General features: G+C 45.8%; 1 protein-coding gene across 8 annotated transcripts in view; it reads left to right on the plus strand.

Moving 5' to 3' along the window:
- hspg2 (heparan sulfate proteoglycan 2) overlaps positions 1-27,875 on the plus strand; it is a 365,099-nt gene that overhangs the window by 142,368 nt on the left and 194,856 nt on the right. For all 8 annotated transcript variants that reach the window (XM_033047940.1, XM_033047944.1, XM_033047946.1 and 5 more), the window contains 10 exons: positions 3,350-3,510; positions 8,893-9,021; positions 11,705-11,995; positions 14,125-14,244; positions 14,862-14,993; positions 17,601-17,745; positions 19,457-19,608; positions 20,152-20,298; positions 22,436-22,605; positions 26,376-26,555. In XM_033047940.1, coding sequence (XP_032903831.1) covers positions 3,350-3,510; positions 8,893-9,021; positions 11,705-11,995; positions 14,125-14,244; positions 14,862-14,993; positions 17,601-17,745; positions 19,457-19,608; positions 20,152-20,298; positions 22,436-22,605; positions 26,376-26,555 — 1,627 coding nt within the window. The remainder of the gene's footprint in view (positions 1-3,349; positions 3,511-8,892; positions 9,022-11,704; positions 11,996-14,124; positions 14,245-14,861; positions 14,994-17,600; positions 17,746-19,456; positions 19,609-20,151; positions 20,299-22,435; positions 22,606-26,375; positions 26,556-27,875) is intronic.

A 27,875-nucleotide genomic window follows, 5' to 3' on the forward strand; every position in this document is an offset into this window, starting at 1 on the left:
AATAGTTTTTCAAATTTTAGTTTAGTTTAGAGATACAGCGTGGAAACGGGCCGCTCGGCCCACCGAGAGTCTGTGCTGACCAGTGATCACCCGTACACTTTGGAATGTGGGAAGAAACTGGAGCACCCGGAGAAGACCTACGTGGTGTCAGGGAGAATATACAAACTGGACAGACAGAACTGGCGGTCTGGATTAAACCCTAGTCTCTGACACTGTAAGGCAGCAACTACCGCTACACCACCCACAATTGATTTTCTCGATCACAATACAGTACTCTGTGACCAGAGCATGTCTGGCGCTGTGCAGCCAGAGGCCTCTGATGTGGTGGCTGCATCCTGCTGTTAGTTGTTGTTGTTGGAAGCCATGGAAATGTTCCTGTTAACGTCTCCCCCACGAGCAAAGCAGCAGGAGCAGCTCACCCAGCCCTCAAATATTCGCCTTGCTGTCACCATGCCCTCAGTTCCCTGCTCCTTCAAAAGTGTTTTGCTCTGTGAATACCCCGGATGATCTAGCTTCTGCAACCAGCTGGGGTAGACGATTCCAGCAAATAATCACCCTCTGCGAGAAGATGTTCCTGCACACCCCAAGTGTGTGGATGAAGTGTAGAGTCCGGGGCGAATTGGTGATAACATGCAGAAAGTAAATAATAAAAATTGATAAGAATTAGTGTAAATGCACAATGATGGCCACCACACAGTGGGCCGAAGGATGTATTTCCACGTGATATATCTCTATGCCCCTGACTCTATCTATCTTTTTAGCCACTTATGATACCTCTTACTCCCATGAATCAACCTGAGGAATCTCTTGTGGACTGCCTATATATCCTTTCTTAAATAAGGGAAACGAGGTATTGCACATGTGGTCTAACAAAGATTCTGTGCAGTTATAACAACACTTAACTATTTTTAAATGCCAATTTCCTGGCAATAAAGACCAAGTTACCATGTGCCCTCTCCACTACCTGCTGCATCTGCATGCAAACATGTTTCCTGCAGAAGAATATCTGGACTCCAGCTCTCCATGCATGTGCCGTCTCCCCCTGGTGGTGAGAAAGTTGCCTCACGCTGATCTCCCAATGGTGGCCCCCCTGTCATTCTCTCTTCCAACCTTCCCAAGCTGCCATTATTCAGCCTTTTTCTCCAGAGACGCTGCCTGACCCGCTGAGTTACTCCAGCACTTTGTGTCCATCTTCGTAGACAGCTGTTGGTGTTCAAGAATTACAATGGAATCTTGATCAGCTGGGCATGTGGGTCGAGGAATTGCTCATGGAGTCGATTCAGATAAGCATGACAAACCTGGCAGTCGCAGACGGCTCGATGATAAAACAAGTTAGAAATTTTGCAAACATGGGCACCAACCAAACAGATGAGACCAATCCTGGATGCATCCTACCCACAGACCTCTGCCTGTTATTTTTACACACTCTGCCGAACATTAATTAATTATGCCCCTGTCCCACTTAGGTGACCTGAACGGAAACCTCTGGAGACTTTGCGCCCCACCCAAGGTTTCCGTGCGGTTCCCGGAGGTTTTTGTCAGTCTCCCTACCTGCTTCCACTACCTGCTACCTCCGGCAACCACCTGCAACCTCCGGGAACCGCACAGGAAACCTTGGGTGGGGCGCAAAATCTCCAGAGGTTTCCGTTCAGGTTTCCTAAGTGGGACAGGGGCATTACATGCTATCCGCCTGAACATAATCCTGAAAGGTTGTACTTGGGAGACGAGCTTCCATCCTTCTGCATGGCTTTTCCCCCAGCGATGATCAACAGGTTCACTTGTGAATTCTGCTCCAGACCATCTGTGTTTTCCATTCTCATCAGCCTCACTGCCTCAATCTCCCAGGCCAAGTCCTTGTGTCCTTTCAGTTGAATCACAGCCACTCTTATCTGAGCACAGCAACAGGCTCCTTCTGTTTCCTGACAGCAAACTCGATCATTTTCATAACACTTTGTTTTGACATCCTGTCTCCTTGCTGAATAGTGGAAACAAAAATGTAGTCCTGCTTTGGGGTTATTTTTTTTAAATCAAATCTCCTGCCATTGTGTTGGATAACCAATGCCCCTTGATGCACCACCAGTTCCTTTCTGATTAACTACTTCCATCTTGTGGAACAAATAAGCTGTCCAGTCTGCTATATTTCAGGCTGCCTTGACGTTTCATTGTGTGCTTTCATTTAGTAAAGGAATTGAGCTTAACATATGTTCCTTTTATGAGGTTAACAAATTATTTGATTTCCTCTACAATAGTCCTACTCACAGTTTGACCAGCAAATAACCTGCCACAGTTTGGGCTGATTTCCCCCCCTCTCGTGTTGTGGTAAATCATTAGAGTTACAGAGGAGATGGTGATTTGGCACACTTCCCCGATGAGTCAGTGCGAGCTCTTTGAAAAATGCAATCTAATTAATTCCGCTCTTTGGCCATTTCTTTGAGCATTTATCCAATTTCCCCGTTGAAAATGATGACTTGCTTTGCCTGCAACACCATTTCAGACAGTGGATTCCAGTTCGAGACGCAACAGATGTTTTCCACATACCCACCTCCCACCCGTCCCCGACCTTCCAATTGGTATAAATCTGTCGAAACAAGGAACTATAGATGCTGGTTAACACACACACAAGGACACAAAGAGCTGAAGTACTCAGCAGGCCAGGCAGCATCTATGGAGAACATGGATACGTGACGTTTCGCCTCGGGACACTATATGGACGGTTCTGAATGTGTCTCCACACAGTTACCACTGGTTCATATGCCAACCTGATAATGGCCAGGAGTAATTATTATTTTGTTACTAATATAGTGGAAACCATAATAAGTTGAAGGAGTCACGTATAGGAGCATAAAACAACGATCAGGTCAGTGTTGGCCCGGCAGGAGTTGAGCTGCAGTTGGCTGTAAAATTCCATTGCCTTGAAATTAGCAGAATAGTGCAAGGCAATGGAACCCCAGCTCAACTACGCCGGGCCAACCGACAGCCCCAGACCGATGACACCAGCGGCCCCAGGCCAACAGCCAACGTGGAGACGAAGTGCAACTCCAGCCCAACCTCGCTCCCTGACGGGCCAGGAACTGCCGGCCAACCACCACCCCCTCACCCCCCCACCATGACCTGTGTGGGTTTCCTCTGGGAGCTCTGGTTTCATCCCACACTCAAAAGACGCACAGGTTTGTAGGCTACTTGGTTTCGGTGACATTGTAAATTGTCTTTAGTGTGTGTGGGATAGTGTTGGTGCGCGGGGATTGCTGGTCGGCGTGGACTCAGTGGTCCGGAGGGCCTTTTCTGCACTGTGTCTCTAAACTAAACTAAATTAAACTAAACATGAACTGTTTTCCTTTTTACCTCACAGAGAAGTGGATCATAATGTACTTGTGGAGCTGGATGTGGGATCTGACAGAAACAACAACGATGCTGAGATACAAGAGGTGGTTTACTCGGTTGTCAGAAGTGGGTCCATCGGCCCGTACGAAACCACGGTTGAAGGCTTCTTATTCCGGCACCTTGGACAAGGTATTCACTGTGTTGTGTAGACGACTTGATGATCCATGTGATCAGATGAGAAAAATAACTAGACTGAAAACTAGGATGTTCCTTCATTAAGCTGAAGGCAAAATCAACTTTGATGATATAACTGGTGCCAATGTCACCTGGATGGGTACTAAAGAACAGCACTAAAGTTGAAAAGTCGGGACTGAGAATATTATGTTGGTACATAGAGTATTCAGTAGAACAAATGGCCTCCTCCTTTGTTATTGCAAAAATAAGATTGCAAGACAAGACACATGGCATCCAACCAATTCTCCTTGGTGGATTGCAGGTTGGTATTTCTGCGTTTCAGGTGGTGCGTTTACTGCCTTATAGCACCAGGGATCCGGATTTGATCCTGACAACTGGTGCTGTTTGTACGTAGTTTGTACGTTCTACCTGTGACCTGTGTGGGTTGCCTCTGGGAGCTCTGGTTTCATCCCACACTCTTCTCTTGCTGCTGAATCTTTTTCACAAGGGGGAGACCTCACTGAAACGTACCGAATAGCGAAAGGCCTGGATAGAGTGAATGTTGAGAGGATGTTTCCACTAGTGGGAGAGTCTTGGACCAGAGGCCATCGCCTCAGAGTAAAAGGACGTACCTCTAGAAAGGAGATGAGAAATAATTTATTTAGTCAGAGGGTGGTGAATCTGTGGAATTCATTGCAACAGACTGGTGGGGAGGCCAAATTAATGGATATTTTTAAGACTGAGATTGACAAATTCTTGATTAGTACGAGTGTCAGAGGTTATGGGATGAAGGAAGGAGAATGGGGTTGAGAGGGAAAGGTAGTTTAGCCATGATTGAATGGCGGAGTAGATTTGATAGGCCGAATGGCCTAATTCTGCTCCTATTACTTATGAAGAGATGGATGTGTCCCATGACTGAAGCCTCAGGACTGTTGCGAGGGGTTGAAGAAAGATATTTCTGGCCTGTCAATCTGCGATTTTCCTTTATTGTATCTGTTAAGATCCTGTGGTTTCCATTTATGGAGTGGATGCGGAGAGGAAGTTTCCACTAGTGGGAGAGTCGAGGACCAGAGGTCATAGCCTCAGAATGAAAGAACTTTCCTTTAGGAAGGAGAAGAGGAGAAATGTCTTTAGTCAGACGGTGATGAATCTGTGGAATTCATTGCCACAGAAGGCTGCGGAGGCCAAGTCAATGGAGATTTTTAAGACAGAGATGAATAGACTCTTGATTGGTGAGGGTGTCGGGGGCTATGGGGAGAAGGCAGGCGAATGGGGTTAACAGTGAAAGATAGATCAGCCATGATTGAATGGCATAGTGGACCTGATGGGCAGATTGGCCTAATTCTGCTCCTATCACTTATGAACATGAAGTGGGATGCCACGACCAGGATTGTGGTGCAGACTCGATGGGCCAAATGTCCCAACTCCGCTCTTGTGTCTTATGAGTCAACAGATGTTGCAAATCTGAAGTAAATATAGAAAATGTTAATTTTTTTTCAGCACAGCAGAAATCATCTGTGATGATGAACGTCCATGTTCAGTCCCTCTGGTCTTGCCCTCTTTTTGCGCTCTCCTCCCTGTGTTTATCGGAATGTTATATCGAGCTGTATTCCCAAAATCTTCCAGTCCCAATGCGAGTTCATCAACCTGCAACTTTAGCTCCGATTCTCTCTCCAGAGATGCTGGCATTCTCTGGTTTATTTTACAGTGGGAAATCATTGTATTATCTCATATTCTGTGCCACTCTTGTTCATTAATGAAGCTGAGGCAGTACAGATGTATTTCCTTATTCAGCTTCAGTAACGGACATGAACCACAGCATCTCCCCGACACTGTGGCATGCAAATCATTCACAGCGCCCGTGCGATGCCTTAAGTTGTTCTGTGTCTCGAGCTGCAGTAAACAACAGAGTAATGAGAATAAACAAAACTGCATTTGGCTTCAAGTTATTGTGTAAGGTGCCAAAGTGTTTTACAGTAAAGGAAGTTCTTTTGCAGTCAAACACATCAGTCATTTTGCATGCAGCATGCTCCAATGAGTTATAAAATGACACAAAGTGCTGGAGTAACTCAGCGGGTCAGGCAGCATCTTTGGAGGACATGGATAGGTGACATTTCAGGTCGGGACCAATCTTCAGTTCTCCAGAGATGATGTCTAACCTGCTGTGTTACTCCCGCACTTTGTGTCCTTTTTTTGTAAACTAGCCTCAGCGGTTCCTTTTCGTTTAGTTTAGAGGTACAATGATGAACCAGGCCCTTCGGCCCACCAAATCCACACCGACCAGCGATCCCCGCACATTAACACTATCCGACACACACGAGAGACAATTTACAATTATACCAAAGCCTATTAGCCTTCCAACCTGTACGTCTTTAGAGAGTGGGAGGAAACCGAAGATCTAGGAGAAAACCCTCACAAGTCACGGGGAGAACGTACAGACCCTGTACATACAGCACCTGTAGTCAGGATTGAACCCATGACTCTGGTGCTGCAAGGTAGTAGTACTACCACTACGCCACTGTGCCATTCTTTTGTCTACAGCAATGAGATATAGTCCAGGTTTTCATTCTAATGCTTTGCTTCCATTGACAATGAGGTTTGAATTTGATTGAAATTGAATTAATTGTCTGGAAATTGGTCCATAAGCCCACCGAGCCCATCCACCATCAATCAACCATTGACACTAGTTATATGTTATCCGACTTTGGCATCCACTCCCTATATAATAGGGTCAATTTACAGAGACCAATTAACCTACAAAACCCATACGTCCTTCAGAAACCGGAGCTCCCGGAGGTAAATCCACAGGGAGAACGTGCGAACTCCACCCCAGATAACACCCGGGGTCAGGATCGAACCCGGGTCTCTGGCGCTATGAGGCAGCTGCTCCACCAGCTGTGCCAATGTGCCACCACTGCAATTGTGGAGCGGTTTGGCATCGGAGACAAGTGGCTGAACCATGGCCAGTGAGACAGCTGTCACGGTTGTCAAACCGTGCTTGCAACATTCCAAAAATGCACGACAGAATGATGAAACTAAAGCCCCTAGAATTCAAAATAGGCTCAAGCAATTATATTTAAAGTAATTAAAATAGCAATACTAGTCTTAATCCCTTGCAGCTAATGGGGAATACAGTGCTAGTAACTTTGTTCTCTGTTCTGGTCAACAGGGAGGTTCATAAGTCCTAGGAGCAGAACTAGGCCGTTCGGCCCATCAAGTCTACTCCGCCATTCAATCCTGGCTGATCTGTCTTTCCCTCTCAACCCTATTCTCCTGCCTTCTCCCCATACCCCCCCGACACCCCGACAGAGGAGGCAGCCAGCTGTGAGGCACGTATGCCAGCTTTGGCAAATCTCAAACATGTCATGATTTTTCAAGTAAATGGCATATGATGCCCGAGAAACTGCTGGTACTTCTCGACCAAATTAGGCCACCGTGTCATTTGTGAATTTGACAGACGCTGTGCCTGTGTTCCTTTGGCTTGGCTCATTTATTTTGGTTTACGATTACTGGTGGGACCGAACAGTCAACCAGTTGAACTCCAGCTTGTGTGCAGACCCTTTGTATCAGTCATTGCCACCTCTTGTCAGCTTAGTTGGAAATATAAGCACAACATGTGTGAGCCCTTGGAAATAAAATGGAGTGCCTGTATTCATGACAGTTTAATCTTTTGTATAAAATGTCCTGTGATTGTCAATTGCTGTTCTGGGATTGCATATTTTCCTACTGACCAGCTGCAATCAATAAAATTAGGAAATGAAGCAAATTATTTATTTCCTATTTGGCTAAATTATTTTCAATCTGCACAGAAGGATTCTCGCCGCTGCCTGCAGTTGTGCATTGTGTTAAATGTCATGGGTTTTTGTGTAGTGTAGCATTTTTCTCTGGGGATGTAGCGGTTGCTGTAATCTCTTCCAACTCCTACAACCTTCCCAGATTTCATTGTTCCTCCAGTTCTGGTCTCTCAATCCTTTCCAGATTTAAGCAACTGCCAAGAATGCGAGCTCGAGAAAGGCATTCCCATGCCTTCTCTGCCTGCTTTCTGAATCTGCTTAAAACCTACATCTTCAACCAAATCAGTGATGATCTGCCTGAATGCATCCGCATGTCTCTTTCTGATTATCCCCTGTAAAGACGCTTTGTTTTTTTTTGTTCTGTTCAAGGGTCTTGTGCTAAGAGGCCATTTTTGTAATGATTGTGTCCTTAATGGCGATTGAGCAGATGTTCTTCATGTAGTCATACAGCGTGGAAACAGGCCTTTCAACCCAACTGGCCAACATGTCCCATCTACACTAGTCCCACCTGCTTGCATTTGGCCCAATTCCCCTCTAAATCTATCCTATCCATGTCCCAGCCTAAATGTTTCTTAAATGTTGCGATAGTACCTCCCTCAACTACCTCCTCTGGCAGCTCGTTGCCTACACCACCACCCTTTGAGTATAAAAAATAGTTACGCCTCAAGTTACGCCTCCTTTAAAATCGTTCCCCTCATATCTAAAACCCATGTCCTCTGGTTCCCGATTCCCCAACCCGATCTATTTCTCCCAAGATTGTGTACACCTCCATAAGATCATCCCTTCCAGGTGAGACACACATGCTCCAGCACCTCCTCCAACCTTGCCTAACGCATTCAGTGATCATAATGTGGTCTCCTCTGCATCGACAAGACCAAGCATAGACTGGGTTTGTGGAACACCTGGCTTTGTCCTTAAGGCCGTTGCAAACGTCTGGTTACATGTAATTTTACCTCTCCCTCCCACTCCCACACCAACTTGTCCATCCTCAATCTTCTCCATTGCTGCAGAGAGGACAAATGCAAATTGGAAGACCAATACATCATACTAGCGTACATCCCGATATAGGAACAAATATTTTTCCAATGTCGGGTAATCCACATCCCCAGTGTACTCTCACACACACATGCCTGTCCATCAAGTTTCTTCTCCCTTTGTTCACCTATTTCCCCTCCCCACCCTGGTTCCATGTATCATCTACTAGTCTCTTCCCACACCCCTCATATACTGACAGCCTTTCCTCATCCCTCTCAGTCCTGATGCGGGGTCTCAACCAAAATCGTCCACTTACACCTCTTACCTTCGCAGATGCTGCTTGACCTGCTGAGTTCTTGCAGCCTCACTTCATAGATTATTTCAATGTTTGCTCAGAGCCCAGCACCTTTGAGAAGTGAGTGCTTCATCAGCCCTGTGCAAAAAGAAAATGCACTGTAATTTGTATTCACCAAAAAACATGTGGGTGAAGCCATAGCCTGTGGTCAGATGGTCTTTTGATTGTCAAAGAACAGCAAAGTGCATTGATGTTTAGTGATCTTCTTGTCACTTGATTCTAATGGGTTTTAATCTCTCTTCCCACCCCCTGTCCCACACCGCTTGATGTTAGCTGTGGATCCTAGCTTTCGTCCGTGCCATGCCAATGAATTTACCTGCAGCTCTGGCGAGTGTGTCCCCCTTGACTATCGGTGTGACCTCAGAGCTGATTGCAGTGACATGTCTGATGAAGACGACTGTGGTAAGAGCTCATTCAGATCTAAGATGGAGCGATCTAAAATGTATTACACGGTCACTAGATGTTCTGGGTATTGGTTTTGGTTTGTTATTATCACGTGGAATGAGGTACGTGAAAAATGGTGTTTGCGTGCTATCCATCTAATTATACCACGGATGTGTACAATCGAGTCACATGCAAATACCACAGGTAACACAAACAGAAAAAGATCATCCTTCCTGTGTGGCAACCAGAACCAAGTGTTTTGTGCAGCTGCAATGTGACAATGTATCTATCTAGTACCTGTCTTTTGTTAATCCCATGTACCAACACTTTTAGATTAGATTCAGATTAGATTAGATTCAACTTTATTGTCATTGCACAAATACGAGTACAGGTACAACAAAATGCAGTTTAGCATCTAATCAGAGTGCAAAGTAGTAAAAATACTGGTTAAAACAATATGTACAATGTGGATGAATTGAACTAGTACATAGGCAAATAAATATATACAGATAAAAGAGTATAAAAGATAGCTAGCGTCGGACCTGTGAGTTCAGCAGGGTAATGGTATTTTGGAAGAAGCTGTTCCTCAGCCTGCTGGTGCAAGACCTAAGGATCCTGTACCGCCTCCCTGATGGGAGGAGGGCAAATAGTCCATGGTTGGGGTGTGAGGGGTCATTAATGATTGGTACACCTTCTGCACTTTCGTCATTCAACAGCAGGCCCTGATCCTTCTCAAATGCTGTTGAAATCTCTGCCTCCCCACTTCATCCAGGCAGCGCGTTCCAGATTCCATCAGCACTCCTGATGGGGGGGGGGGGGGGGAAATGTCTTCTGATCTAATCGGAACCACTTACGACACCTGGTCTTAGACACCTCTGCCATGGGGAAAGGATTCCTGCTCTCTGCTCCATCTGTGCCCCTCATAATGTTATACACCTCGATCCAATTCTCCTTCAGCTTCCTGCTTTCCAAGGAGGCCAATTCATCCCTCTTCACCTCCTCTGGGGTGAATCTCCACCATATTTATATCCTTCCTTTGGCGTGGTGACCAAAACTGTACAGTCCTATTGGCCTTCGTTCCATCCAGAGGCACAGTGGTGCAGCGGTGTAGGATGGCTGCATCAACGCGCCAGGGACTTGGGTTCGATCCTGACTTCAGGTGTAATCTGTACAGAGTTTGCACGCTCTCTCTGTGACCATGTGGATTTTCTCCGGGAGCTCCGGTTTCCTCCCACACTCCAAAGTGCAGATTTCTAGGTTAATTGGCCCCTGTAAAATTGCCCCTAGTGTAAAGTGAACGGCTGATCATTGGCCGGTGCGGTCTCTGGGACGAAGGGCCTGTTTCCACGCTATGTCTCTAAAACAAAAAAAACTAAAAACTAAAATGACAGGTTATCATTTTTTTATCTGAAGGTCCCCTTCTTTGTTAGCATCGCAAAGCAGTGTCAACGGGACAGGCCATGACCTGATCCAGAAGCACCCTCTCACTGACCAACCCACATACTGCAACTGGCAGGAGTTCCCATTGGGGAGCTGGAGAGAATGGCCAATTCCAAGCACATTTTTGAAGGAGCAAACTAAAAGAGGCTTTCACGCAAATCAAAAGACAGCTCACAGCTCCCAGCTCACCCGTGCAATAATGTTTCCCTTGTGAAAAGCAGCACCCAACCTTTGAATAATTCTTGGTGTTTCAAATGGGTTGCACCAAGTGCTTCAATGGAAAAGGAAGATAATCTGGCCTTGTCTCCTGTGTCTCTGGATTGCCATGATGTGTAAATATGAAGCTGCAAATGGAACCCCGCATTTATGTACACAGTTGACTTCAAAGGGAAGCTGTGTAAGCAGTCTGTGACCTTCAGTTTTCAGAAGTGTACTTTAAAAAAAAAAATCAGCATCTGCTTGCCTCATAGGTGTTGAAGGAGTCATTTACTAAATGCAGAGGATATGCCTATTTTTGAGTTTCTGATCTTAGCTTACATTCCACTTGGAATTTCTTTTCAAATCATTTGGCAACACTGGTTCAGTGTGAGTGAGCACTAGCCTCACCAGATTCCTGCTCAATAACAAAAGCAAACTGCGGTACCTTGTGCTTACAGTCTTTAATAAACAGCAAAGAAGGATCAGAAAATAATGGAAAATGTTGATCCATCTAGAACCCAACTTGAATAAAATCAGGGCAAAAATAAACCCCTGACTGTAAAACTGACGCCCAGTTCATTGTAGAGATACACATTCACAGAGATACAGCATGGAAACTGGCCCACTGAGTCCACGCTGACCATGTGATCACCCCGTACACTACACACAGGGAAACTTTACAATCTTTAACAATTAACCTACAAATCTGTACGTCTTTTGGAGTGTGTGAGGAAGCTGGAGCGCCCGGAGAAAACCCACGCGGTCACAGGGAGAACATACAAACTCTGTACAGACACCCGTAGTCAGGATCGAACCCGGGTCTCTGGCGCCGCGAGGCACCAACTCTACCACTACGCCACCGTGTCGCCAATGCGTTGCGTATTACAGCACTTTAAATTAGTAACCTCATAACTTCAGATGGAAAATATTGATCACACTCAAGGTGAAAATTCTTCTTGATCTTCTTGATCTTGCAGCGGAAGTGTCAGCCATTCTGGCTTCTCAGCATCTGTGGTGAAGATCTGTTTCCAGTGTCTGAAATATTCTTTTTCAAACTCCACAGCCGATCTATTTAGCACAGTTGCCACTTCTCCGACCATCCAGCCAACTGAGGCAGAGACCACCATGCCAGCATTTGTCATCGCCAGGCAAGAAACTGTGCCCCAAGTTACTCCAGCGCCAGTGCGAAGGCCAGGACCAGGGCCAGGGCCAGGGCCAGCACCAGTCACTCCTAATGTTCTGAGACCCTGTCCGGTGGACAAGGCTGTGTGCCAGGATGGCCAGTGTATTCCCAGAGACTATCTGTGCGATGGGGAAAGAGACTGCACGGATGGCAGTGACGAACTGGACTGTGGTAAGTAGGTTTAGTTTTTTTAGTTTTAGAGATGCAGATAATTTGCCTTACATCCAGCCTGAGGAGACTTTGTCATTTGCAGCTGTTTTTGTAGCTGTTTTGTTTTCATAATAAGATGTCAACAACAGGTTGCTTCTGGATGAATGCCATGCAGATAGTATAAGTGCAACACATTGGATGGTGAGCGGCAGATTGAGAAAATCTCCTGTATTCCTCGGGCAAAGAGCAAAAATTAGCCTTGATTCCGATTTGTGACCTTCGACTCCTGCAGAGATATCTGCATAGAGGATCTGCCATTGAGATCCTTTCTCGGACACTGTGCTCATATGCATGAAGGCAGGTTGAATGCAGGCTACAATGCAAGTGTTGATAGTCCTGGCTTTTGTTTTCATTAGATATGGCTGCTTTCCCTCCAACCACTTCGGTGTTGGTTCCCTTCCTTAATATAATTGTTTTGAAGACTCTATGTTTCATGGGCTGCTTGCCTTCAACCCTCTGGGCACAAGGCTCTTGATTTTAGTTGTTTTTTTAACATCTCTGCTACTCTTTCTTTAAGGCGCTCCTTCAATCCCCTCACTATGAACTGCCCTTGGGTATTGCTCCATTCATCACTCATTGCCATGTTTTATTTGAACAAATGTAGATATTCTGCCATGTTAAAGTGGTATATAGAGGCAACTGTCGGTGTTCCACATCTCCTGCTCCATGCCATTCTTGGGTTGTTCTCCCTGTATCAGTTCCTAAATAGAGTTAGCAGAAAGACTCAAAGTGCTGGAGTAACTCAGCGGGTCAGGCAGCATCGCTGGAGAATGTCAATAGGTGACGTTTTCGATTGGGACATTTCTTCAGACTGTCACGACCCAAAACGTTACCTATCCAGTTGCTCCAAAGAGGCTGCCTGACCCGCTGAGTTACTCCAGCACTTTGTGGGGGGTTTTTGTATCGTGTGTCTACAATTCATCAGAAAGACGTCTGGATTGTGAATGGAGCAGAGGCGCAGCTAGTAGAGTCGCTCCTCGCAGCTTCATTGACGCAGGTTTAGTTTTGATCTCAGGCACTGTCAATGTTGAGTTTACTCATTCACTGCACGTGTCAATGCAACGATTGTTGGTCAGTTTCAATGGCCACCCGCAGTTAAACGGTCAGATTGTGTTCTTAGAGTCATAGAGCTGTACAGCACGGCAATAGACCCTTCATCCCACTGTGTCCATGCCGGCCAAGTTGCCATTCTGTGCTAGTCTCTTCGTCATCAACAGATGTGGGAGAATGCCTTGTGGGTCTGTGTCGGTGCTGTGTCAGTTAATCACTCAATACCTCAAGTTAATTGGAGCCACCTAGGTGTTGTAACCATGGATACCTGACCAGATGCTACAAATCACCGGGCCATTTAGAGTGGATACGGATTGAAAAAATACCTAGCAGATCACACGTGTCTCATTGGCGGCGGTCACTCGAAATGAGCATGACTGTCTTCTATATGGAGGACGCGTGTGCGTGACTTTGTTTAACATGGGGAGACTGGTGCGCAGACAGCGGTCCTTGACAGGTCTGGGTCAGGATCCAGTGGCTTGGAGCCCAAGACGACCGCGGACTCTTTTCTGCTGCGGCCTTCATCCACCTTCCCAGCCGTTGTGACGCTCCACTAAGGTCAGCCATCATCCTCCGCCTGTTCGACCGTTGAGGTCTTGGTTGGATTGCTCTTTGTCAGGGAACTCCCCCTCAACCTTACCGCCATGGGTGGCCCTACCAGGAGCGTAGCTCCAGACGGCATCACTCTCAGGATCTCAGGACCACACAAGCTTCTCCACCACGAGAAGGTGACAATCCGCGGACACGTGTCTATAAGCAGGACATGCTTCCCAATCTCCAGAAGCAGCGGGTCTCCACGTTGCAAGTGGGGAAGGAAGTGGGTTGGGTGATGGGAGGAGGGGTAGGGCAGGGTAGGGGATAGGGGTGGGTTGGGAACACAGGGGAGAGAGCCTGGCTTTCCATGAATGAAGTACGAGTGTCCACCTAACCACCTAATCAAATCACATTGAGTCAGGCAGCTCCTTCACTGGAGCAGTTTGGGAATGTATTAGAACTGAAGACACAAGTTCAGTTTCTCATGCTCTTGTTTCTGTCCCCAGGAACACAGTCACCATGTGAGCCGAATGAGTTCAAGTGTAAGAATAGTCGTTGTGCCTTGAAGCTGTGGCGCTGCGATGGAGACAATGATTGCGGCGATGAATCTGATGAAGAATATTGTCGTAAGTATTTGGAACGCAGCGGGCTCTGGCCACACCTAGTTGAGGCGTAGAAAATTAAGAGTGAATAGGGAGTCCATTCAGGTCGGGAATCAGTCTGAAGAAGGGTCCTGACCCGAAACGCCACCTATGCCTTTTTCTCCAGAGGTGCTGCCTGACCCACTGAGTTTCTCCAGCATTTTGTGTCTATCTTGGTCTGAACCAGCATCTGTAGTTCTTTGTTTCTACATTATAGCTGGTGGAATTCTGTTGTAGGGAGGCTGACAGATGCTCACACCATGGATCTCTGCACATAGGTGTTGCCCAGGGAGTTGTCCTCTACCCTTGTAGCATACCAGGCTGCCCATTGCAGGTTTCCATCAGACTCAGTAGAAGGTAGACAAAAATGCTGGAGAAACTCAGCATCTATGGAGCGAAGGAATAGGTGACGTTTCGGGTCGAGACCCTTCTTCAGTCTCGACCCGAAACGTCACCTATTCCTTCGCTCCATAGATGCTGCCTCACCCGCTGAGTTTCTCCAGCATTTTTGTCTACCTTCGATTTTTCCAGCATCTGCAGTTCTTTCTTTAACTATTCCGGTCAGTAAGGTGCTGTGACTGTGCCTCTTTTCTACCTTGCAGCCACCAAGGGGCCTGGAGATATGTGCGCCCCAGAGCAGTTTGTCTGTGTCTCCAACCGCTTGTGTATCCCTGCCAGTTACCAGTGTGATGAGGAGGCCGACTGCCCCGATCGCTCCGACGAATTTGGATGCAGTAAGTAACCAGCGACATTGTACAGTCATGTGTGAATGTGTGTGAGTGATTGGTGGTGGCCGGAGGGGCCGTAGGCGCAGATTGGCAGCCACGCTTCCGTCAGTCTGCCCCAGGGCAGCTGTGGCTACAGAAGTAGCTTACCACCACCGAGTGTGACTGAGGAGTGAATGAATAATGCGATGTAAAGCGCATTGAGTATTAGAAAGGCGCTATATAAATCCCATCCATTATTATTATTATGTCTCCCAACCAGTGCGCATTGCTGGCCCCATTCAACCTGTGACCAAGGAGGTGCTTGGCTTAGCTTAGTTTAGTTTAGAGATACAGCATGGGAACAGGCCCTTTGGCCCACCGAGTCCGCGCCGACCAGCGATCCCCGTACATTAGCATTCTCCAACACACTAGGGCCCATTTACAATTTTTGCTGGAGCCAATCCATCTACAAACTTGTACGCCTTTGAAATGTGGGAGGAAACCAGAGCGTCCGGAGAAAACCCACGTGCACAGAGAGAACGTGCAAACTCCATACAGTTCTTTAACCACTGGGGGGGGGTTGGCTCATGTTGTCGTTCACGCAGAGGAAGTTTGCACAGCAATGGAAAATAAGTGGGTGGGTTGGCAGAGCTGTCCAAGAAGCCATGGCCCTATCTTGCTGCAGAGAGGAGCTATGCATATACAACTCCTTTGAGTAGGCCATCAATACAGCTGCCTCACTTCCCCCCCCCACCCCCGACCTTCCCATCATCCTCTTCCCTCTGTCCTCCCCCTCCTCCTCCCACTCCCTCTCGATCTCCTCCCCCTCATCCTTTGAGGCTGAGCTCCAGGATATTGTGAGCAATTAACAACTGAACTGAAACATGTTTCTGCACATTCTGACCAAGGTCGTCTTGCTGGATATAGGAACCAAGATGGGCCTTTGACCTGTCCAAAATTCCTTTCCATTCCTCAAAAATAGCTGAATCCTTCCAGAGTTTGACTGATGCAGTCGGTACAAGTGGAAATGCGAGAAAAATTTAACTCTCGAGCACCCAAATGTACAGATCAGACCGAGAGAGAGAGAGAGAGAGAAATAGCCTGAAAAAATACGATGTTCTCGTGATGTTTATGAAAATCAAAAGACCCAATTATCAGCCTCTCACTTTGGCACTGTGGTGAAAGCTATGCAGCCATAATTATAGTGCCCTCAGGGAAGGCAGGGAATTGCTTGAAAAAAACAGTTGAAGGCACTTCATGGAAAGTGAAGAGGTAATACAGGGGTTGAGAGGAATACACTCCCCATGCAGCGGGTAAACCCAGGGAGTAGTGCCCAGATCCAACACAGTGCCAGTCTCCGATGTGGCATATTCTCCACTCAATGCCGTGTCTAATTCGTGGAGCAATGTAGAATTACATATAAAGGGTGAGTTCATGAAGGGGTTACTGCGTAACTCTGGGCACTCTGTCTCGCTGTTAGGCTGTTGGGTTTATAGGAAACATAAGGTGGATAGTGAGGCATTTGCTCATGTCCTGTTTTCTGTGAGAGGAACTGAGTTGAGCATGAGTTGAGTTTAGTTCATTGTCACTTGTACCGAGGTACGGCTTTTGTTTAGTGCTATCCAGTCAGCAGAAAGACAATGCATGATTACAATCGAGCCATCCACAATGTACAGATACATGATAAAGGGACTAATGTGAATAATGTTTAGTGCAAGATAAAGTCCAGTTACATCCAATCAAAGATAGTATAAGGATCGTCAACTACATAGATAGTAGCTCAGTAGAACTGTTTGTACCACGTATTGTTATAGGATGTAAACTGTGGCTGTAGATACACTTAGTTGAATAATAAAGCAGATAAGTGTCAAATGTTTATGGGTTTTTATGGATTTGGTCAGAAGGCAATAATTCATGTGATAGGAAGAGAGTTAGGCCATTCGGCCCATCAAGTCTACTCTGCCATTCAATCATGGCAGCTCTATCTCTCCCTCCTAACCACATTCTCCTGCCTTCTCCCCATAACCTCTGAGACCCGTACTAATTAATAGGTTGCCTTACTTCAGCCGCACTGGCTGCCCCACGTAATGGAACCTGAGGGGTCATATATTCACATTAGCTGAACCTCATCTACCATCAAAGCACCCACACCGCCTCCCTTGGCCTGTAATGCCCTGCTGGACATGCCCATTACAAGCCTAAATGAGCACATTTAGGGCAGCACAGTGGTGTAGCAGTAAAGTTGCTGCCTTACCTGGGTTTCGATCTTGACTACGGGTGCTGCTTGTACGGAGTTTGTACGTTCTCCCTGTGACCTCGCTGGTTTTCCCCAGGTGCTCTGCTTTCGTCTCACATTCCAAAGATGTGCAGGTTTGTTGGTTAATTGTCTTCTGCAAATCGTCCCTAGTGTGTAGTGTAGAACTAGTGTACGGGGTGATTGCTGGTCGGCGTGGATTCGGTGGGCTGAAGGGACTGTTTCCACGCTGTATCTCTAAACTAAAGTAATGTTTGAATGGCGGAGCAGACACGATGGGCCGAATGGACTCATTCTGCTCTTGCGACTTACGATCTTATGATAAAGTTCATAGGGGAACCTGCTAGGGGTCTACTGGTAACCAATCTTATTCCTTGCAGCACCTCCTCAGGTGATCACACCGCCCGAAGAAACAGTGATGGTGAAGCGTGGTGCCACCGTGGTCCTGACCTGTGTGGCCGCAGGAGTCCCCACCCCCATCATCACTTGGAGACTGAACTGGGGCCACATCCCTATCACCAGCAGGTAGGTGTTCTTCAGCCGCATAACAGCCCAGTGAGAAACTGTAAACTGCGCTATCAGTGGGAGTTGCAGTAAAGTGACAGCTGGAGTGTATCAAGCACTTGGGGTTTGTGGAGGGGGTGGCACTTTGGTCTCATCGCACACAAAAACTCTACAGTAAATAGACTTATCAGTCCATCATCTCACGGGAGGTTGAACGAATAAATAATTTGGAGAAAGCCTCTTGACTCATTCCGCTCGGAGCCCCTTGGGCAATTAAAACGCAGCGGGAGATCAGGCTGACCGAGTTCATGTCAGAGTGTGGTAAAGCCTCGCTGTTGTTGACCGTGGCTCTGTGCTCAGTCCTGCACGCAGAGCCAAGACAGCAATGAAGTCTGGAGGCTACATGCGTCTCTCCACTCTTCCTCTACTTGTATCTGTGTTTGTAGCTCTCCAGAGGAACAGCTGGATGATTTATGAAGTTGTGATTCATGGACTGGTTAAATCGATGCATTATATGGAGACACTATTACTGGGGGCTTGGGTCCCCTATGCCACATTATGAGTGTACAGTATATTATATCAGTTGAGGACATATATCGCAGTACTATTGCTTGCGATGGTGGTTGTATTGCATGTATAAATAGTTGCTATGCCAAACCCTTGCTGTGTAGATCCCCTCTATCTGTTTGTCCCCTGGTCCCTCTCTTCCCCTCGCACCAACTCCTACTCAAATCACTGGATGAACCCTTTGGTAAAGCAGAGACATGGGTTCGATCCTGACCACAAGTGCTGTCTGAACAGAGTCTGCACTTTGTCTCTGTGACTGCGTGGGTTTTCTCTGGGTGCTCCGGTTTCGTCCCACATTCCCAAGACGTGCAGGTTTGTAGGTTAATTGGCTTCTGTAAATTGTTCCTGGTGCGTCGGATAACACTTGTGTACGGGCAATCATTGGTGGGCGCAGATTTGGTGGTCCGAAGGGCTTGTGTCTCCTCTGTATCTCTAAACTAAATAAACTGAACTAATTCCATTTATCAATTGCTCCATCTCATTTTTATGAAGTTGGCAGTGGAGATGTATCTCTAAACTTAACTAAACTAATTTTTCCCTTTGCATTACATGAGGTCGGGTTTATGATACATCCCTGCTTATATGAGCATACCAGAAGAAAGGCCACATCCTGTTTTGGATTTTTGTGCCATGCTCTTTGACATTACGGTGAAGCTTAAGACAGCCGCAAGTTTGGTTATTGCTGCCGTGCAGTTTCATCCCAACAACCTTCCTCACTTTTATTTAACCAAAAATAATGTATTCACCTATTTACAATAATATGTACAATACTAAATTATTCAAAGCCACCACCATAATATAAGTAAAACAAATATTCTCAAATCACTATTTCCCTATCCTTACTGAGGATACATTCCACCCCCCGCAGTATCCAGAGGTCCCCGAAATCCCCCATGGCACCCCAGGCCCGCGCATAGTCCCTTTCTAGTACCACCCGGGCGCAGACGTAACCCCAGAAAAGGGGCAGGCAGCCGGCTTGGGCAGAGCCTTCTTCCGCCAGGCGCCGTAACTCGCGGATGGCCAGCAGTGACTAGGCCTAGCAGCAACCCAACCAGGACATCTTCAGCCCAATCCTCTCCCCTCCGCACGCAGTGTCCAAAGATGAATGATGGTGAGCGTGAAGTGCAGTCAGAACAACCTTCCTCACTGGGCTTTCTTGTCGCAGGGTTACCATGACAAGTCAGAATGGACAGGGAACGCTGGTCATTCGGGACGTCAAGGAATCTGACCAAGGCGCGTACACCTGTGAGGCTATCAACGCCAGGGGGATGATTTTCGCCATACCTGATGCACTACTGATTTTGAAATCCAACCCAGGTAACCCTTTCACCACATATTACATCATGCCGCTTGTGTTCAGTGCCAAGATAATGTGTAAAGACATACCTCAAGACCTTACAACATGTAATAAATTATGGTTCAACCCAACCCCATCTTCGAAACGATTATGGTGCTTGGCATGTTTAAGAAGGAACTGCAGATGCTGGAACAATCGAAGGTAGACAAAAATGCTGGAGAAACTCAGTGGGTGTGGCAGCATCTATGGAGCGAAGGAATGGGTGACATTTCGGGTTGAGACCCTTCGTGATATTGTGGTGGGAAAGAGAAGACGCAACTGGATAACCTAAGCGGAAAAAGATGCAAATTCTTACCATATGACAGGGTGAACATGGTACATGTTCCTATACATGTAGCCCTATCTGAATGATGGTCACCGGTCTTTGTTTCTGGATTTGCTGTTGCTCTGAGAAAATCGCAAGTTGAACGAGTTGAGGTTTTAGTTGGATTCGCCCGTCTGCAATGAAGCCATGCATGGCCCCAGCTGTGGCAGGTGACTTAAGGTGTTACTTTCTTTTTCAGGACTCTGTCCAGGGGGACAATTCAATGTGGAAGGTACCCTGAGATGCATTCCCTGCTTCTGCTCTGGTCTCACGAATAACTGTGTCCCCACAAGTCGCTACAGAACCCAGATACGTCTGCGTTTCACAGAAGAAGACAATTTTATGGGTAAGTCAATGGAGTCTTAGCGAGATACATAATAGGTTCAGACCCTTCGGCCCACCTGCTCCAGACTGACCATCAAACATTAAAAAAAAAATTTAATACCTAATCCTAACCTAATCCATTTAATTTTTCCCCACATACCCCATACCCCATACATACTCACCCCAGATTCTACCACTTACCTACTCACCAGGTGACAAAGAATCTACCAACTCATAAGTATTTGGGTTGTGGGAGGAAACTGGAGCACCCGTTGGAATCCCACACTATCAGGGGGAGAATGTACATATTCCATACACACAGTGCTGGTGGTTAGAATCATACCCAAGTCACTGGAGTTATGAAGCAGAGGCTTTACTGGCTGCACCTGTGTACTAACACTGATTGTTAGTAGTGCCTGCTCAGTTCTAAGCATTTTGCTGTTTGTGGTTTGAGGACTATTTTTGGGAGGTTCCATTGGCCATGGAGATACACCCTGCACTGGAGATTGACTACATCGCTACTCTGTGATGTACATCCTTTCCATGTGGAGTAGATGCCCAGTGATCTTCGTAGTTGACCCAAATTAATATGGCAACTACTTTACAGCTGATGATGCTACCTCCTGCTGTGACAGACCAGACACACCATCACATACCTCAGTTACACTCTCTGATAGCTGAAATTTGGAAGGTTGGGTATGAGAGGTTCAACAACCTTATAATTGAACAGTTTTGGATGGTGTATGAACTCAAGATGGCATAAGAGTAAATAGGAAAAGATTTGCGGAGTTCGTTCTATATATAGGTGTCACAGGAGTTTGATTAACTTCTTAAAGAAATCCAAGAGAGATTTTAATGATTGCTAGAAAGGTTGGCTTTTAATAAATAAGGAAAATGCTGAAACTATGGCAGGTCGGGCAGCATCTGAGGAGAGTTAATGTTTCAGGATGATGGCTTTTCATCATACAGGAATGCCATATGAGGAACTGAATGTAGCTTCCTTCAGAAGTTCAAGTTCAAGTGAGTTCAAGTGAGTTTATTGTCATGTGTCCCTGTATAGGACAATGAAATTCTTGCTTTGCTTAAGCACACAGAAAATAGTAGGCATTTACTACAAAACAGATAAATGTGTCCATATACCATGATATAAATATATACACACATGAATAAATAAACTGATAGTGCAAATAACAGAAAGTGGTAGCTAATAATCAGAGTTTTGTCCGAGCCAGGTTTAATAGCCTGATGGCTGAGGGGAAGTAGATTGAACTGACAAGTTTTAAGCTCGTTCAATGAACTGATGAGTGAGGTCGACACTATGCAATAGATGGTTCTCCATGTAATAGGGACAGAAGACTTTGGGCAGTCAGTTGTCGGTAAGGACCAGCGACCCGCCGTAAGTTAAATCCTTGCTGCTGATGGAGCAACTGACTTGGGTCTCCAATGAAGCTGAGTGAACAGACTAACTCCACCAGCATAGTCTGTTGAGCAGGTCCTGCAGACTCATATCTAACAACTCCCACATTCCTCTCTATTCATAAAAATAGACACAAAATGCTGGAGTAACTCAGCAGGTCAGGCAGCATCTATGGAGAAAAAGGATGAGTGACGTTTCCTGTCGCGATCCTTCTTCAGACTATATTCACGCTCAATTCACATTCTCACATTCTCTAACTGCTCCAGTTTCACAGATTTCATGAACAAAGGACCACCCAATCTCCCACCATTAACCCAGTGACCAGATGACCTTGGTAAAAGCTTCCCCACTGGTTAACCCTGACCACACTCGTTCACAGAGATTCCCTTTCTCCTATCTATCCCTCATTGCAACTTCTATCTCACTACTTTTCTGCCCTTCCCATTTCCAATGAATGTTTCTGACCCAATACATTAAATCCATTTCTCTCCATTGTTTTGCTGCCTGACATGCTGGGTGTTTCATGCATTTTCTGTTTTTAGAACAAATCATCTTGATGTTGACCGATTAACATTAAGCTGAAAGCTTTCTTCTTGCACTAGATATCCTCCCCCTCTGCTCAGCACAGTCCACTACGGCCTGCTCTTTTGATTATCTTTAGTAGTTGGGACATTCTGGGGTCGGAAACCATTGACCAAATGGGCTTTTTAAGGTGACACTGTGATCATGTTCTCTCTCCTAGGTGTGAATGTGACAGTGCCTGCATCATCCCAGCCACCGCTACCTCCTCTCACCAACTCTCAGATGATCGTGGACCCAGAGAAAGGAGAATTTAAACTGGTCGATCTCTCAAGGCGGTTCCTCAGCCAAGAGTCTTTCTGGACTCTCCCAAAGCAGTTTTTGGGATATAAGGTGCATTTGAAGTGTTATGATTTTGACGGACATGAATTCCCCATATTTTTCTTCCAATGTCATCTCACATTTTAATCAAACAGTCTTCCAGTTTACAACTCTTTGCGAGTGTTTAATAGTCATAATGATTTTTTGCTCTTATTACATTTTTAAGGGCAATTGTATATCATGGCCATAATTTGGAGGATACTGTAAATGGTCTGTTGATGCATTTCACCTCTGCAGTTTGACTTGTATAATCAGGAGAGTGGTGGCACTCTTAATCATCACCTGTTTAACTGCACATCAAAATGGGTTGTGAGAATTTTGTTCTAATAGTTTCACTTGACTGGAGTCTTAATGGGAAGCTTAATCTGGACAAGCTCCCTGCTTTGTGAGGGAAGGAACTGCAGATGTTGGTTTACACCGAAGATGGACACAAAATGCTGGAGTAACTCAGCGGGACAGGCCACATCTCTGGAGGGAAGTAATGGTTGACGTCTCGGGTCGAGATGCTTCCTCAGACTGTCTGAAGAAAGGTCTCGACCCGCAATGCATTACTCATGCATTTTGTGTGTCAAGCTTCCTGCTTTGTTGAGCAGTGGCTGAGGAGACAACAGAAACCTAGACTGCCAGGTAAAGGCAATATATGTCAGTAGGAAGACTTGACATGTTGTGGTGTGACATTTCAGTGGTGCTCCTGTGTTGCAGGATCCGCTGACTGAACTTGTGCATGGCTAATTCCAATGAGTCTGTTTCACTGCTATTGCTCAGCACAAACAAAATAAAGAGCGGCTTTGAAAGTTGTAGTTAAATGTTGACATTTCTATTCCAAATTACATAAATTTCACACTGGATGAATTCGGGTTTGTTGCGTTCCAAAGTTCCTTTCTTTGAAAGTTACCACTGATGGTTCTCATTTTAGCTTGTCAGCACACTGCGATTCTTGATCCAGAATAAAGATAATCTTACTTTGATATTCGGACTTTAATCAAAAGATCACATGCATTGACATTTTCTTTTCACGAAATTGCATGACTAACTTATCTCAGTAATTTAATTATTTAAGTAATTGACAGATTTTACTCACAAACCAATCTACTTCCTTAGGAAGGAGATACAAACTCTACAGATTAGGATAACAGGCATTTGGTACAACTGTTAGTCATTAGCCTGGTGTACGAACTCGGGCAGATCCACCGATGAACGGTGATTGGCCTTTTTCCCCGGTGCTCTGTCCATTCCTCAACCAATGGCGGTACGGTGGCAGAGCGGGAGACTTGCAGCGCTGGAAACACGGGTTCGATCCCGTCTGCGGGTGCTGCCTGCACGTTCTCCCCGTGACCGCATGGGTTTTCTCCGAGATCTTCGGTTTACTCCCACACTTTGTAGTACAGGTTTGTAGGTTCATTGGCTTGATATATGGGTAAATTGTTGCTGGTGCGTGGGATAGGGTTCCTGGTCGGTGTGGACTCGGTGGGCTGAAGGGCCTGTTTCCGCACTGTATCTCTAAATTAAAAACCTAAACTAGGCAACAATAATTACCACGCTATTTAAGGCAATGCTGCGCTTACATTATTTTAGTGTAGTTTCGAGATACAGCATGGAAACAGGCTCTTCAGCCCACAGAATCCACGTCGACTAACAATCGCACGTACACTAGTTCTGTCCTACATTCTAGGGACAATTTACAGAAACCAATTAACCTACAAACCTGGTATCATTGGAATGTGGGAGGAACCCAGAGCATGCAGAGAAAACCCACATGGTCACAGGGTGAACCCAGGTCATAGAGTGATACAGTGTGGAAACAGGCCCTTCGGCCCAACTTGCGCACACCGGCCAACATATCCCAGCTACACTAGTTCCACCTGCCTGCGCTTGGTCCATATCCCAGCTGCTGTGCCGCTGCATGACTGTGCCATTGTCAGATCATTATCTTGATCTGACAATAGTTGGTGATCACTGTTGGACGAGGTATTGATCAAAGCCAGCCTCAACACCATGGCTGGATGGCTCGGCCTCGGATCTTGTTCGGTTATTTGGCAACATAGAAATTGTTTGAGTCAGGAAACAAATACAATGGTTATGTCTACCTTCTGTATTTACAAGCACCACTCACTCAGTGAATGTCCTCTTTAGTTTTGGCAGTGTATTATTTATTTAGGAATCTACAACATTATATATCATTACATTTATCTATTATTATTGGCGATGCAGCCATGTGTGATGAGAGCAAGAAATGTTTTGACTTATTGAGTGCTGCATAATCATGGTGGAGATGTATGAATGATTTATTTTAAAGTGGAAAATGTATAATAGTTTAATCATAAAATCATTAGAAATGTGCCCCTTTCAGCCCACCTCTTCCATGTCGACTGTGATGCCTATCTACGCTGATCCCACTTGCTTGAATTAGACCCCTCTACTTCTTTCCCATCTAAAAATCTATCCAAGTGCCTTTTAGACATTGTAATTGTAGCTGCCCATACCATCTCCTTGGCAGTTCATTCCAAATATTCACCTCTCTGTGTGTGAAAAGCTTACCCTTTAAATTTCCCTCCTTTCACCATAAACTTGTGCCCTCTAGTTCTGGACTTTGCCCTTGGAAAAATATTCTGAAATCTACCTTACTGATGCTCGTTGTAATTGTGTAAACCTCTCGCCTCCCTAGTGGGATTAAACCCAGTGCATCCCATCTCTTCTGATAAGAACAGCCCTCCATTCCTTGAAACATTGTGGTGAATCTCTTCTGCACTCCCTCTATTGCGAGCTCATCTTGTATGTAGTGCGATGACCAGATCTGCACACAAAGTGTAGTCTCACAAATGTTTTTGTGCAACTGCAACAAGATGTCCCAACTCTCATAGTCAATGCTGTGGCGTATGAAGGCAAGTATGTCAAATGCCTTCTTTACTACCTTATCCACTTGAGTTACAGGGAGCTGCAAACTTGCACGCTGTGGTATCTGTGTACGTTGGTGCTCCTCAGGTCCTGACATTTAATTTGTATGTCTGACCAGAATTTAACTTGCTAAAGTATATTTGGTCACCCACTGAAGAACATAGAATGTAGAACAGTTACAGCAGAGGAACAGGCCCTTCGGCCCACTATGTCTATGCCGAGTATGGCGCCAAGTTAAACTAATCTCCTGCCTGCATGTAATACACATCACAGCACACACATGTGCCTTTCTTAAATCATTTTAAATGCTACTCTTGTATTTGCCTCCCCCACCATGCCTGATAGTGCGTTCCAGACATCCACCACTCCATGTTAAACAAACACTTCCCCCACACATTTCCATTAAACTTTGTCTCTCTCATCTTAAGGCTGGGGCCTCTTGCCTTTGACATTTCCATCCTAGGAAAAAGATTCTGACTGTCTACCCTACCTGTGCCTCTTATAGTATCATATGCGACTATCAGATCTCACCTCAACCTCTGGTGTTCCAGAGATAACTATCCATGTTTGTCCAACCTCTCCCTGTAGCTGATACACTGTAATCCAGAGAGGATTCAGGTCAAACTCTTCTGCACTCTCTCCAAACCCTCCACATCCTTTCTGTAATGCGGCGACCAGAACTGCACATAATACTCCAAATGCGGCTTAACCAAAACCTAGAAATCTGCAACATGCCGTCCTGACTCTTATTTATACTCAATGCCCCAATAGTTCACACTTCATAGCTTTAACCAGAAAAAAAGCAATGATGCGCCTCATGCCTGTGGAAGTGTAGGTTTCCAAAATCCCAATGTGCTGACAGTTTTCCAAATACTGTTTCTCGACAGGTCGATTCCTACGGTGGTCACCTGCGCTACAAGGTTCGCTACAGTGTGCCGAGAGGGCAGGTAGAGCCCGAGGGCAAACTTGATGTAATTATAACAGGCAACGGGAGAAAACTAGTCTACAAAGTGAAGAGACCTGCTTATCCCAACGTCATTAATCAGAGGGATATAATCTTCACTGAGGTAAGTGGACAATTCCCAATCTGACGTCTGTCAACTCCATTATCGATATCCATCGAGAAGCTTTAACGATAGTTTTAAAGTGAAGCAAGGAACTGCAGATGCTGGTATACAAATAAAAAAGCACACAAAGTGCCGGAGTAATTGAGGCAGCATATCTGGAGAACATTACTGAGTCATACAGCGTGGGAGCAGGTCCTTCAGCCCAACTTATTCGTGCCAACCAAGATGCCCCTCTAGGTGACATTTCGGGTCAGGACCCTTTTTCCAGATCTTAGGAAGGGTCTCAATTCAAAACATCACCTATCCATGAATCTGAATAAAAGTCCTGAACTGAAACATCATCTATTCATGTCCTCCAGAGATGTTTCCTGATCCACTGTGTTACTCCTGCACCTGTGCTTTACTTTAACGATGGTTTTGTTGTGTTACTGTGGGAGGAAGCTCAGGCACAGGATGGGAGGTGAAGGCATTGTGACAGCTACCAACATGGATGCTCGGAAGGGAGCAGCTTTGGGGAGGGGTTATGAACATAAAAAATTCCACTTGCCACTGTAATCTCCAGGCCAGATCATGTTTTTGAAATACCCTGAGAAATTTCTCTTCCACTGCTGGTGTTCCTGAAGTGACATTCTCTGGGGACGTGTCTGGTTATTCAGCTAATTAAGGTTTTTAGAACTCCTCTCATACACTTGGGGAGAAGATGGCCGATGAAAACCGGTCACTGGGTGTTATCCCATCTCATCTTCTGCCTGAGTGAGGAGTGGAGGCAGGCACTCTCACAGAATTTAGAAAGTATATCTAGATGCGCATTTGAATTACTGAGACAGGAAAAGAGTCTGGAGTCCCGGATTAGCATTGACGGCCAATTGATAACTTGCCTGAGCAGCAAGGATCTCATGAAGGAACTGCCTTTGTTACCTGTCCCTAATTCACTTTGAAGTGAGTGCCTTGCCTGGCCTTTCAAAGGGCATTTAAAGAGACAATTGCACTGATGGGTCGGTAGGGAGGGAACCCTGGGCCAGCTGTGGTTTGTACAGCTTGTGTTAAGTACCTTGATGTCTCTGTATTTAATGAAGGATGGCACATGATTTATTAAAGTGATCATAAGGTCATAAGGAATAGGAGCAGAATTAGGCCATTCGGCCCATCAAGTCTACTCCGCCATTCAATCATGGCTGATCTATATCTCTCTCCTAACCCCATTCTCCTGCCTTCTCCCCATAACCTCTGACACCTGTACTAATTAAGAATCTTATCTATCTCTCCCTTAAAAATATCCTAAATTGCCTCTATAGCCTTCTGTGGCAAAGAATTCCACAG

Source organism: Amblyraja radiata, chromosome 31, assembly GCF_010909765.2.
Source record: "Amblyraja radiata isolate CabotCenter1 chromosome 31, sAmbRad1.1.pri, whole genome shotgun sequence".
Classification (NCBI taxonomy): Eukaryota; Metazoa; Chordata; class Chondrichthyes; order Rajiformes; family Rajidae; genus Amblyraja; species Amblyraja radiata.